General features: G+C 38.9%; 1 protein-coding gene across 1 annotated transcript in view; it reads left to right on the forward strand.

The window, feature by feature from the left end:
• Positions 1-13085, forward strand: part of ABCA13 (ATP binding cassette subfamily A member 13) — a 191189-nt gene that overhangs the window by 113480 nt on the left and 64624 nt on the right. The window contains exons 42-46 of the mRNA XM_068671052.1: positions 3493-3739; positions 7333-7422; positions 8212-8284; positions 9928-10046; positions 10436-10523. Of these exons, the coding sequence (XP_068527153.1) occupies positions 3493-3739; positions 7333-7422; positions 8212-8284; positions 9928-10046; positions 10436-10523 (617 nt within the window). The remainder of the gene's footprint in view (positions 1-3492; positions 3740-7332; positions 7423-8211; positions 8285-9927; positions 10047-10435; positions 10524-13085) is intronic.

The following is a 13085-nucleotide window of genomic DNA, read 5'->3' on the forward strand; positions in this document are numbered from 1 at the left end:
TATAAAGATTTTTATAAGAGGATACTGAGAGCTTGAGATTGTTTATGCAGAAGATAGATTGGGAACTTCTGTAACCTATCTCCCCAGAGCAAGATTTAGGAGCGTATCCAGTTCCATCGGACATAGTAAATTCAAAACAAGTTTTTTTTTTTTTTTTTTTTTATCTTGAAACACAGTGGAATGACAGAATTTAAGGTCACAAAGATTGAAATTTGATTCAGAAAGACATTTGACACCTTCCTTGTGGATAAATTGAAATAATAAATACATACTTATAAAAGACAATCAATTTAAAAAGGAAAAAAAATGCCTAAGGCAAATAAATACTTTTAATATAATGTATCTTCTTGTGATATATCTTGGCTGGCTAGTTTTTGCAATACTGAGTAAAAGTCAGAATGTTGGACAAAATGAACCATTGTTTTTATTCAGGGTGACAGTTTCTTTTCCTATTGCAATCTGAATTATTTTTTTATCATTTCTCTCTGTTCCATTTGCTTCTGCCCCTATAAAATAATTGTCATAGTCTTCTTTCAGAGATTCAAAGGGGCAAATATTTTTGAAGCATTTTTCACTCACATTTCAAGTTTATAATCTGTGAACAGGTCTGGGACTATGGCAAATATTTTATTCTGTGCTGCTTCTCTGTCCTTTTCTGGCGTTTCACTGCTTTGATAAATGAGAGAGAGTATATTTTACAATTTCAGGAATGCTCAGCTGGAAAAGCTTACAGGATCTCATTTATTCTAAAAACACCCATCCTTTGCAAATTGTTCTGCTTCCAAGTGTCTCAATTTCTGTATTGAGTCAACTGTGGAAAATCTCACTATAATAATTCAAAAAGCTTAATACATTTATAAGAAGTTTGCTTGAAAAAGAATTTCTTCTTTTACTAAGATTGTCTTCTGCTACTACCTAAATTATAGAAAAGCCAAGTTCCAAACCCCAAATGTAACTGTTCTTGAGTGGGGCATTTCAATACTGGACCAGGATCTGAATTTTGTGGCTTTTTTCTCCATAATGGACCAAAATCCTAACTGCCATTTCTACCAGCTGTCAAATTAGTAAGATACAGCTGTGATTAGAACTGCTTACAGACAGAATTTCTGTTCTATAGGGATCTGTAGGAAAAAACAAACAAACAAAAAAAGCCATTCAGTTGCAGAATTAAAATAATAACTATTGTTTTATTTTCTAGAAATAAAAGTAAAATTAATTACTTAGAAGTAATTGAAATCTAAATGAAACAGAAGCTACTAAGGTCTGAAGAAACATTTGGGGATTATCTTGTCCAACCACCTACTCAAAGCAGCTCAAGTTAGAGCGGTTATTCAGGGTCTTGTCCCGCCTGATTTTGAGATGTGTTGGTCTCCATGACAGCAATTTTTTTTTTCCCTCATATATTTATTGTGTCAGAGTTTCCTCTGCTGCATCATTTGCTTTCTTCTTTGTTTTTTCCCTGAGAAGTGACCCTTTTCCCTGGTGCCACTAGGGCCCCTGGGTGCTGCTGTTGAACTGACTCTGCCCACCAAACCTGCTAGAAGGTGTCCTTCATCCCAGTGCCGAGCCCCACAGTCACCTTCAAACAGTGAGGCCCCCACCTGGTGTTGCTGTGTACACACGCATGTGCTAACCAGAGCTGTCAGCCAGTGTTTTCCCCACCATTGACTCTGATGGACAGCATTAGTAGCCAACTGTTCCTTGGCTGGACACAGTACTGCTACTCCAGCCCATAGTGTGGTGCAGAGCAGTATGGTCAGTGGTCCTTATAGTCTTCCTCACCCTTTTTGCTCTAAGGATGCTACGGGAGGCCATGTCACAGGCTATGTTCAGTCAAGGGAAACATCGTCCATTGATCATCTCTTATTCACCAAACATGTCCTGTCTTTGCAGCTCTCGGGTCAGGCAGGATTTGACCTTGGTAAAGCCTTGCTGCGTATTCCCAAGCACCTTGTTTTTCATAACTTGTGTGTGTTTTCCTTGAGGATTTCATCTGTAACCATCCCAGAGACTGAGGCTGATCAGCATTTATTTACCAGGATCCTCCTTTTTGCTTATCTTGAAGGTGGATGTGATCTTTATCTTTTCCAGAAGTCTTTGTGTTGGGAAGTTCACAAGGTATCCCATGTCACCATGAAGTCCTACTTGACTTCCTCCTCTTCTGTATGCCCAAACCCTGCCATTTGCCATAACATGTCTACTTGATGTATGATCAAAATCTTCCATAAAAAGTACATGTAATTTTTAATATAAGAAATGGCAAGTTTACAGTCCACATACTGGTTGTTACAGAGCACAGAGTTTGAGCTGCATTGTTCAATGGCTACTCTGTTGGAAATTCAACTTGTCTTTTCTGTCATCTCCTCCCCTCTTTTATCCCACAGCTCTGTCGTCTGGGATTAAAATTCTAGTAAACCAGAAGAAACAGTGCAAAGTGAAGGGCAGTTAATTTGAAGTTATATGAAGGCTCTCATAGAAGCAGTTGTTAAAATGTAACTTGGAAATGCTGTTTATAGTTGTCTCAGTACACAGAACAGAAGGCAGTAAGAGACAAATCACAAGGGATCGTAAAATATGGTATGTCTTTGAGCACTATGATAAACAGTCTTTTTAGTCTTGCTACAGTGCAAATACTTGTGGTAATAAATCTACAGGAGACTGCTATTCCCTAAGGAGGAAAAGAGGCTGAAGGTATGTTCAGTTTGGCAAGGCCACAGAAGGTGGTGGTAATAGCCTGCACATACCTAAAAGGCACTGGGATCTAAAATGGAGGCAAAGGGATTGGTGTTTCTCAAAAGTGTTTAACAAAGAGCAACAAAATGAAATTCAGGTAGAGCATATCAGGGAAATGTGTGTTTGGTGAGATGTTAATAAGCTGCGGAAACACTCCCATGGGAATATGAGGGACAGCCCATGAGCTGGGATTATGAAAATTGCTTTGATGAGCACATTAATAACTGTTAGCAGTCCTCTATGGGCACAAGAATGAAGGGAATGTTATTACAAGAATCCACCTCTCTAGCTTCTATGATTCTCTGTTATATACTCTGAAGATGTCATGTTGAAATCCTGTGGAAAAGTTGCCACTGATTTCAGTCAGGGTGGATCACGAACTTGGTGCTAATACAGGCCGTGTTTGCCAGTCATTAATCTAGGGCAAAAGTGGCAATGCACAAAAAATTGTTGTACCCCTGGACAAAGACCCCTGGGCAATAGGTATTAAGTACTCCTTTAGCTGTGTACAGGTAGCTACAAAGATACCTTGACTGTAGATCTGTTTTTTCCCTTTGTAGGCTGAGCTAATTATTTATAATGGTGTGTGGGGAGAGGTTCATACTGCTTCATCCAGGAGAACACTTTAAATTTTTATAGTTTTGCTTTTCTGTTAAAAAGGCTATAGTGATCTGTATTTTAAAATGTAATAAAAACAAGGTTAATTTGATTTTCCTTGTTTGTCAGAAGTTTGTTTTTTGTTTTGTTTTTGTCACACAGATATCTCAGTTACAGGGGCCTCACGTGTATGTGGAGCCAGTCTTGTTCTTGCACAAATAGTTGCCATTCTGATGAAGAGGTTTCACCACGCCAGGCGAGACTGGAGAGGAAGTCTGTCAAATGTACTGCTGCCCGTCGTCTTTGTTGCACTGGCAATGGCCTTGTTTAGTGTGAAGCCGCTGGCTATTGATTATCCTTCTCTCAAGCTGACACCAAGACTTTACAAGAATGCAGAATCCTTCTTTAGGTAAGGGGCTCATCAATCTTCGTCAATATCGAGGGTTCCAGGATCTTTACCCTTGAGTTCTCAGATTTTAATGAATATTTCTTATAATAGTTTACTTTTTTTTTTTTTTTTTTTTCAACAGCTGTTTATGTTCCAGTTGTTTAGCTCATTTTAATAGATTATTATGAGGGGCAAATAAAAATGGAAAAGCATTGTGCAAAGGTTTTACTGGAGGAAAGGACAAAGATTTTGGGGCAGAATGGATTGGGCAATCTGTTTCAATACAAGTCATGACCATTTATATGTAAATGCCTAAGTGCTTTTAAACAAACATTTGCTTGCTTCAACTTCAAGTTGATTAGGTCTGAAGTAATTTTCTCAAAATTTCTCAGCTTTGACAGTGCCATAGAGCACTGAGAAAGCCTGGTGCTCTTCTAACTGAACCTCTACTTTCTATTTTTATTAAGCTTTGAAACCAAATAGACTATTTTGTATTATACTTTTTTGTCTACAGTACCTGTATGTCATCTCTGAATTATTCTGTGTTCAGTGCATATCACAGAATCACAAAATTGTCTAGGTTGGAAGAGACCTCAAGATCATCGAGTCCAACCTCTGACCTAATACTAACAAGTCCTCCACTAAACCATATCACTAAGTTCAACATCTAAACGTCTTTTAAAGACCTCCAGGGATGGTGACTCAACCATTTCCCTGGGCAGCCCATTCCAATGCCTCAAAACCCTCTCAGTAAAGAAGTTCTTCCTAATATCCAACCTAAAACAACCCTGGCCCAACTTTAGCCCGTTCACCCTCATCCTGTCACTAGGCACATGAGAGAACAGACCAACCCCCACCTCTCTACAGCCTCCTTTAATGTACTTATAAAGAGCGATAAGGTCGCCCCTGAGCCTCCTCTTCTCCAGGCTGAACAAGCCCAGCTCCCTCAGCCGCTCCTCGTAGGACTTGCTCTCCAGGCCCCTCACCAGCTTCGTCGCCCTTCTTTGGACCCGCTCGAGCACCTCGATGTCCTTCTTGTAGCGAGGGGCCCAAAACTGAACTCAGTACTCGAGGTGCGGCCTCACCAGAGCCGAGTACAGGGGGACGATCACCTCCCTAGCCCTGCTGGTCACAGTGTTTCTGATACAAGCCAGGATGCCGTTGGCCTTCTTGGCCACCTGAGCACACTGCTGGCTCATATTCAGCCGACTATCCACCTATACTACCAGGTCCTTCTCCTCCTGGCAGTTTTCCAACCACTCATCTCCCAGCCTGTAGCTCTGCTTGGGGTTATTGCACCCCAGGTGCAGGACCCGGCACTTGGCCTTGTTGAACTTCATGCAGTTGACCTCAGCCCATTGGTGCAGCCTATCCAGATCCTCCTGCAGAGCCTTCCTACTCTCGAGCAGATTGACACACTCACCTAACTTGGTGTCATCTGCAAACTTACTGAGGGTGCACTCGATCCCCTCATCCAGATGATCGATAAAGATATTAAAGAGGACTGGCCCGAGTACCGAGCCCTGGGGAATGCCACTAGTGACCGGCCTCCAGCTGGATTTGATTCCATTCACCACAACTCTTTGGGCCCGGATATCCAGCCAGTTTCTAACCCAACGAAGCGTACGCCAGTCCAAGCCATGAGCAGACAGTTTCTTGAGGAGAATGCTGTGGGAAACGGTGTCAAAAGCCTTGCTGAAGTCAAGGTAGACGACATCTACAGCCTTTCCCTCATCCACCAAGCGAGTCACTTTGTAATAGAAGGAGATCAGGTTTGTCAAGCAGGACCTGCCTTTCATAAACCCATGCTGACTGGGCCTGACCACCTGGTTGCCCTGCAAGTGCCGCGTGATGACACTCAAGATAATCTGCTCCATGAGCTTCCCTGGCACTTAGGTCAAACAGACAGGCCTATAGTTTCCTGGGTCTGCCCTCCAGCCCTTTGTGTAGATGGGCATCATGTTTGCTAGCAGCCAGTTGACTGGGACCTCCCCCGATAGCCAGGACTGCTGATAAATGATGGATAGGGGCTTGGCCAGCTCCTCTGCCAGTTCTCTCAGTATCCTCGGATGGATCCCATCCGGCCCCATCGACTTGCATACATCCAAATGCCATAGCAGGTCGCCAACCATTTCTTCATGGATAGTGAGGGCCACATTCTGCTCCCCATCCCCTTCCACCAGTTCTGGTACCTCTGGATACTGGGTATCCAGAGAGCAACTGGTTTTGCCACTAAAGACTGAGGCAAAGAAGGCATTAAGCACCTCCGCCTTTTCCTCATCTTTTGTAAGTTCGTTCCCCCCTGCATCCAGTAAAGGCTGGAGATTCTCCTTAGTCCTCCGTTTTGCATTAATGTATTTGTAAAAACATTTTTTGTTGTCTTTGACGGCAGTAGCCAGATTGAGCTCCAGATGAGCTTTGGCCTTTCTAATTTTGTCCCTGCACTGCCGTGCAACATCCTTATAGTCCTCCCGAGTGGCCTGCCCTCTTTTCCAAAGACTGTAAACCCTCTTTTTCCTGCTAAGCTCAAGCCACAGTTCTCTGTTCAGCCAGGCTGGTCTTCTTCCCCACCGGCTCGTCTTTGGGCATGTGGGGTCAGACCGCTCCTGCACCATTAAGATTTCCTTCTTGAAGAGTGCCCAGCCTTCCTGGACTCCTCTGCCCTTCAGAACCGCCTCCCAAGGGACTCTACCAACCAGTGTCCTGAACAGTTCAAAGTCAGCCCTCCAGAAGTCCAATACAGCGGTTTTACTGGTCCCCTTCCTGGTTTCTCCAAGGATGGAGAACTCTACCATTTCATGGTCACTTTGCCCAAGACAGTTTACAACCACCACATCTCCCACCAGTCCTTCTCTGTTTGTGAAGAGAAGGTCTAGCAGGGCACCTGTGCCTGGTGTACACCATTGCAGCTGAGCAAGTGGCAGACCACCATTAGAGGAGGTGTTCATATGGGCAGGGGGGGCGCACTCTGCCCTTCCTGCTTGCCCTGCCTGTGCGAACTGCTGTGCCACTCCCTTCTGACACTCCACGCCCTGTTTGCCCGTCCTGTTCACTGTGCTCCCTAGGGGCAGCTTATGAACGGCCAGCCGGGGAGGGGGTGCTGCTGGCTCCGCCTATGCCTCCTTCTCACCTCGTTCACCTCCCTCACGAGGGCTGCCGGGTCCTGGCGGCTCCCTCGAGTGGGCTCGGTGCCAGAAAATTTAGCCCTGCCTGTCTGATACCCTGCTCCGCTGCAGAATGCGTCTGCCCCGGAGCTGATCACCTCGGCAAGTGGCTGATGTCACACAGATTATTTTATCTACTGGACAATTATCCAGGTATCTTCATAAAGATAATGTGGTGATGTTTAAATTTATAAATGAAACGTAGATCACCTAAAATGTGCTGTTAGGAATGCATGTTTGTATTGAGGTTTCTTTACATGTTCACAAGCAGTTTTTGAAATGAGATCATTTTGTTGTTTTGGTATGTTTCCTATGCATGGATTTGAAAGTTCTTTAATTTCTTGGTAAACATGTACAATCATGAGGCTTAAAGTTAATAGAACTAGACATTGTAACGTTTGTGTTTCTTTCTCCTTTCCACCCACCGATGCCGTGGCCCACTTTGAACAGCACTGAAGATGATAACCTAGGAAACCTTTCTCAGATTCTACTGAGATATTTCTTTGACTGGGACCATACATGCATACATTCTAACCAAGGGTAACTACTGATGTAACTACTTCAAAATGCTCTATATTGATTTAACACTTGCTGCTAATTTGAAATGGAGACTATGACAGTAGTGAAGAAATCAATAAATCTAGCATGTTTTCCATGAAATGTAACAATAAAAATTAATTAGCCTTAAATTGAGACTAGGAACAAATTTTGCTGAATGCATATATTAAAAAAAAAAAAAGGTAAAATAATAGATAAAAACAAATGTTGTAAAGAAGTGGTAAATTCAATATATTTTGCTGTGTAGTGTGGACTGTCTTAGGCTTTTATTGGCAGTGTGAGGTTAATGTCAAATCCTCTTTGACGAAGGAGCTAGTATCTAAGTAGAATATGTAAGTAGGCTTCATTGTTAAAGGTCTGATTCTAATCCCTTAGAATTTAGTGACAGCTTTACCATTTATTTCAGGAGGATTTTGATCAAGTCTGTTGTCCATGTGAATGTAGGTTAGACACTAATTACAATGGTAGGAAGAATTCCAGGTGTCAAAAGTCAGGAGTACAAAATGGCTACTATGCTTTAGTTAACTTACTGATGCAAACACAAACCATGTAGCTCATTTGTTGCTGTACTCATGTAAATATTTCTTGTGAATCCACCTTGACTCAAATGAGCAAAATTGATATACCTTCAGACACAGCTGCCACTGTGATAAAATACTAAGAACTTGCTGAAGATTACAGATATACTTGTTACTCTGTGGATTTCTTCTGTAGAGTCATATACGCTTTTCTCATAATGGCTGTGTCTATCATTATGTTTATTCCCATTAGAAAAAATAATTCATGTTGGCAGATGGAATCTTCTTTACCCCAGGATTCATGTAGATGTGTGTCTGAACAGGAGGTATGTCCATGTATAAGTGTGTGCATGTATTTATGTAAAAATGCGTGTGTGTTATACATGTATAATACTTTGAATATTCTTTTTGAAGAGGTAGAGAAAGAGATGAGGAAGTAAACCCTCAGAGCACTGGCTTTTTTTTTTTGTTTCTGATGAGTTATTTCTTTGTTTCATTTAATGCTTGGCCTACATATTTTGAAGTCTTCAGGGAAGGAGGTTGCAAGCATGCTTTTGTTGCATATATGTATGTGTGTGTGTGCATGTATATATATACATACTGGAGAAGGCTATAGATTGACCTGAAGTAAAAGAAATCAAAGACAGCTGAACTCTTTCCAGCAGATGGAACTTTAAACCTGGTATAGGACATTGCTTAAAAAATAGTCAGATAAAACAAAGATAAAACTTGATTATGTGGTAGACTACCTAGTCCCGAAGGGAAAGGGCAAGCTACCAGGGAATCTGGTAGATCTGACTAAGAGTTTTCTTTTGCATTGGACTGTATATCTGAAAATAAAACAGTTCTTCAGGAAAGAATGGATTTTGAAAAATATAATGAATTTCTGACCTCCTTGACTGGTGAGTTTTTCAGCTTAGGTTGATTCTTAGAGTGAGTAATAAACGAGAATATGAAGCTGAGTCTGAACTGTCTAATTTATTTGCCTGGATGGGACTATTGCATTAACTATTTATATCTTTATGAAAGAGATAAGTTATTTACAGTAAGAATTGCATCTGAAATGTAGCAATATAGTTTTGGGAAATGTGGAAGGGGCAACTATTTTTTTTTTTTTTGGGCAAGGAACAAGTTTTCTTCTAATGCTATAGAAAGATACTTAGAATACAAGAAGCTTAAATAAAGTGGCAATGGAAACTCAAGCTCAGGGAGAGGCCCATCAACTGTGGAAATTCGAAGGAGAGAAGTCACTTGACAACTGAAACAAAAATTTTATTTATGAGCTATGGTAAACCAGAATGTCTTCACTAAAGAGTGAATTTTAGCTTGTGGATCGTTGAGATGTCAAATGAGCATTACAAATTTTCAGGTTTTGTTAAAAAAAAAAAAAAAAAAGGTTATAAAACGTCATTATATACTTAATGAGGTTTCCCAGGTATCTTATCATAATACATCTTCTTCTTTGGTTGTGAGAATGTCCCGCTGAATTGCTAGAAAACATCTCCCTTTTTCTCTACTGCAGTCCCTCAGTGAAACTTTTAGAAGCATAGTACATGAATCAAAGTTTTGTTTTCATCCAGATTCATGTAGTGCCTTTTTTTTTTTTTTTAATTTTCAGGAACAAGAACTGAATAGAAGTCTTGTTGCCTTTTTCATTGCTATAAACCTTTCTAAACTTATTTTTAAGTTTTAATCTTTTAAAAAATGACTTATAGGGTTGCAAGAGAAATCAAAGATGGTTCTCACGTGTAGGTGACAGCTACAATTATTTGAGATGCCTTATAAACATAAAACCACATGTAATTTATTGAAAAGTTATCAAAGCTGAAAGAGGCAAATCCAGTTGACAAGCAATGCTGTAAAAACTGTGTGCAAATTTTTTAAAAAATGGCTAAATGTCATGCCACTGATTTTTAAGGAGCCCTGTACTTATTTTATGTATTAAATATTTTGTTATGCTGTTTTCCAGATGTGTCCAAGTTTCAACACCTCTGTTCGCTATGTGAAGAATAAGAAAGGATATATTCTGTATAATCTGTCAGGGTTACTTGTGGAAGAATATTTAGTGAGGTCTTCCAACAAAGCAAGGTAACCCTAAAATGTCTGTGTGGTTTATCCCTTATATATATAAAAACAAGCAAAAACAACAACAACAAAACAAACAAAAAAAAACAAAGCCACAGTCCTTCCTAATCCAAATCACATCTCTGTGTTACTGGGAGTGTAAAGGGCAGTTGCCTTTATTGGATGTTACTAAGGTGTACTGCCAGGCTAAGTCCCCTCCATGGTGACTTTTCAGAGCTTTCTCCAGCAGCTGCATGACAATTGCTTCCAGGTATACACTGGCTCTTGCCATGCAATGAGTTCAGTTGACAAATACAGTGTTAATATAGATATTTCCACTTTATCATTGCAAGAAAAGATTGCTAAAGAAGACAGAGCTTAAGTCATGCTGTTACCTTATTGTCTATTAACAGATACGGTGGTTGGTCTTTTGGAGGGAGGAAAGTCTCTGCATTTCAAGAACAAAAATTGAATAAGATCAAGTCTAAGCCTCTGGCTAAGGTAAGGGTTGCATGTCTGTGTATGTATTACCTCTTCAGTCTCCAGACTTCATTGCAATTAGTAAATAATAAATGATTATATGAAATCCTTGCATTTAAAAATTGGGAGAAAAACTCTCTGACTAGTATAGTCCATTTCTCTTTTCATAATTATATAAATATTCCCTTGTGTTCTGAAAAAAAAAGAGTTGAATGATACAGTTTCTGTTGTTTTCTTGTGAACCTCTTTCGAAGTCTGTCTGAGCTCACCTTTAAATTTTTTTTTAGGTATTTCAAATTTCTTTATTTGTTTGTGTTCTACAAAAACTTAATGTCAGAATTGAAGAATGTCCATTGAACTTCTCAGATATTAATTGTTACTGATGCTTGTTTTGTTTCTGAAATAAATATTTTTCTTCACTACATTTCTTTCCTTATTTTTTCCCCTCTTATCCTTAAGATGAAAAATCCTCAAAAATCAAGATATAATTTCTGGGAATATTACTTCTGCGTGACAAGTGTACTACCTTGCATTTATAATTCTTCTTTTTCAAATATGAGCAGCTTCCCCTTTTTATCCCAGGGAAACTTGCACCTTGCTGAAATTGGTCAGATTGTGAATTATGAATCTCTTCTGACAGTGGATCATTCTGTCTTGCAATGCTACATGTAGCCATTGTTTCCTGTGTGGAACTTCTCCCAAGAGCCAGGAACAGAAGGATTATTCTAAGTGCAACTGAAGTCAGGAGCTTTTCCTTGAGACATTCTGGTACACACTGTAAGGACAGTGTGAAAACTTGGAGTAGGATCTAGAAGCTAAAAGGGAATTATCAGTGCAAAGCATTTTTTGTTTTGTTTTATTTTATTTTATTTTATTTTATTTTATTTTATTTTATTTTATTTTATTTTATTTTATTTTATTTTATTTTATTTTATTTTATTTTATTTTATTTTATTTTATTTTATTTTATTTTATTTTTATTTTTATTTTTTTTATTTTTTCCATAGGGAATGTTTTGAAAGTTTTTTTTTGAGGTCCATTCAAATGTAGACCATTAATGAGGTCTACTCAAACTATTAATGAGACCATTAATAGTTTGTGAGGAGATTATGAAGAATCTCAGTGAGAGGCCTCTATTTCTGTATCCAAGCAAAACACATTTATTGCCAGAGGAAGCTGTGAAGCTTGACCTTTAGCATTTCAAATTAGAATATGAAAGAAAGGTGCTTCCTCCTTTATATTATTTTATAGACACTAGATTTTTTTTACTCTTTCAAATGAAGAAGAGAAACAACAGTATAATTAAGCTCTATACCAAATCCCTTTTGGGGCAAACTGTAGTTAAAACAAGATGCAGATATTCTCCCTTGCCAACATAATTTCACATTTCATTTTGCAAGATTGTTGACTGTTTACAATGCTTTTTCCTTGTAGTTTTGAATAGCAATCTCTTTCTCATATCCACACCTTGTCTAATATATATTTTCATTTAGGTCATTTGTAATCCTCTTCTACCTCCAGATTTCTCATAGGTTTGAAACCCAGTTCCATTGATCCTTAATTAGGAACTTGAAGTCCTAGAGGATTGCAGTAAGATGTGTTTTTCTGACTGCTATTTTTGCTGTTTTTGTCCTATGTCTTTAATAATTTTAGACTTTTGTTTTGACATGCCTATGCTGTGTTTTTTATCTTTTTTTTTTTTTTTTTTTTTTTTAATATCTTTGGCATAGAGCTCCACCTGGCATCAGCACAAGGATAAATTATAGTTATATTGCTAGTGAGTAAGCTTCATATTTCAGAGCCAAAGAAAATAGTGGAGTAGATTTATAAAGGGCACTGTGTTATCTAAAATACCTCCTGGAAGTGGCTCTCAACTAATGCAATGTCAAATTATTGCATTAACCTTTTAGTAATTAATGACCAGACTTTTACTTTGACCTTTCAGGCTTGTTCATGAGACAGTGAATGTACCATTTACATAGTCTTGTATGAAGTAAAATGAGAAATTTGCATTTGACTTACTGTACAATTAATTTCATTTTAGAAAATGTCTGAATCCTTATATGTTATTCTCCAATACAACAGACATTTTTTCCCAGTTCAAATAAAACAGTTATTCGAATACTGAAACAGTCTTCTACTTTACTGTGCTGCATATGCATTGTACATACAGAGAAAGTTATGTGTTCACACATGAGAAAGAATATGCCAGATTTGGCTGATTAAAACCATTGACAATGGACATTCATTGATGGTCATTGCTCCATGGAGCACACCTGCTCCTTAACTTTTTTGTTTGTTTGTTTGTTTGTTTGTTCTTCCCTAACTGTATATTCCTTCGTTTATTTTGCTAGTTGTGGGCAAAGTTGCTGTTATATGTAACATAACTGAATACAGGAAGAATATGTAGGAATTTTAAATGGTCCTGAAAGACAACTTATACTATTAAAATGGCATTTTGAAGCGTGCATTTTTCCAGTCTCAAAGGTTGGGATTTGAGGCTTTACTACCTAGTAATAGTACATGTATAAGTGTCTAGACAAAGTTCACTTGAAAAAAAATATCTCTCCACTTTAATACCCA

Source organism: Anas acuta, chromosome 2 (assembly GCF_963932015.1).
Source record: "Anas acuta chromosome 2, bAnaAcu1.1, whole genome shotgun sequence".
NCBI lineage: Eukaryota > Metazoa > Chordata > Aves > Anseriformes > Anatidae > Anas > Anas acuta.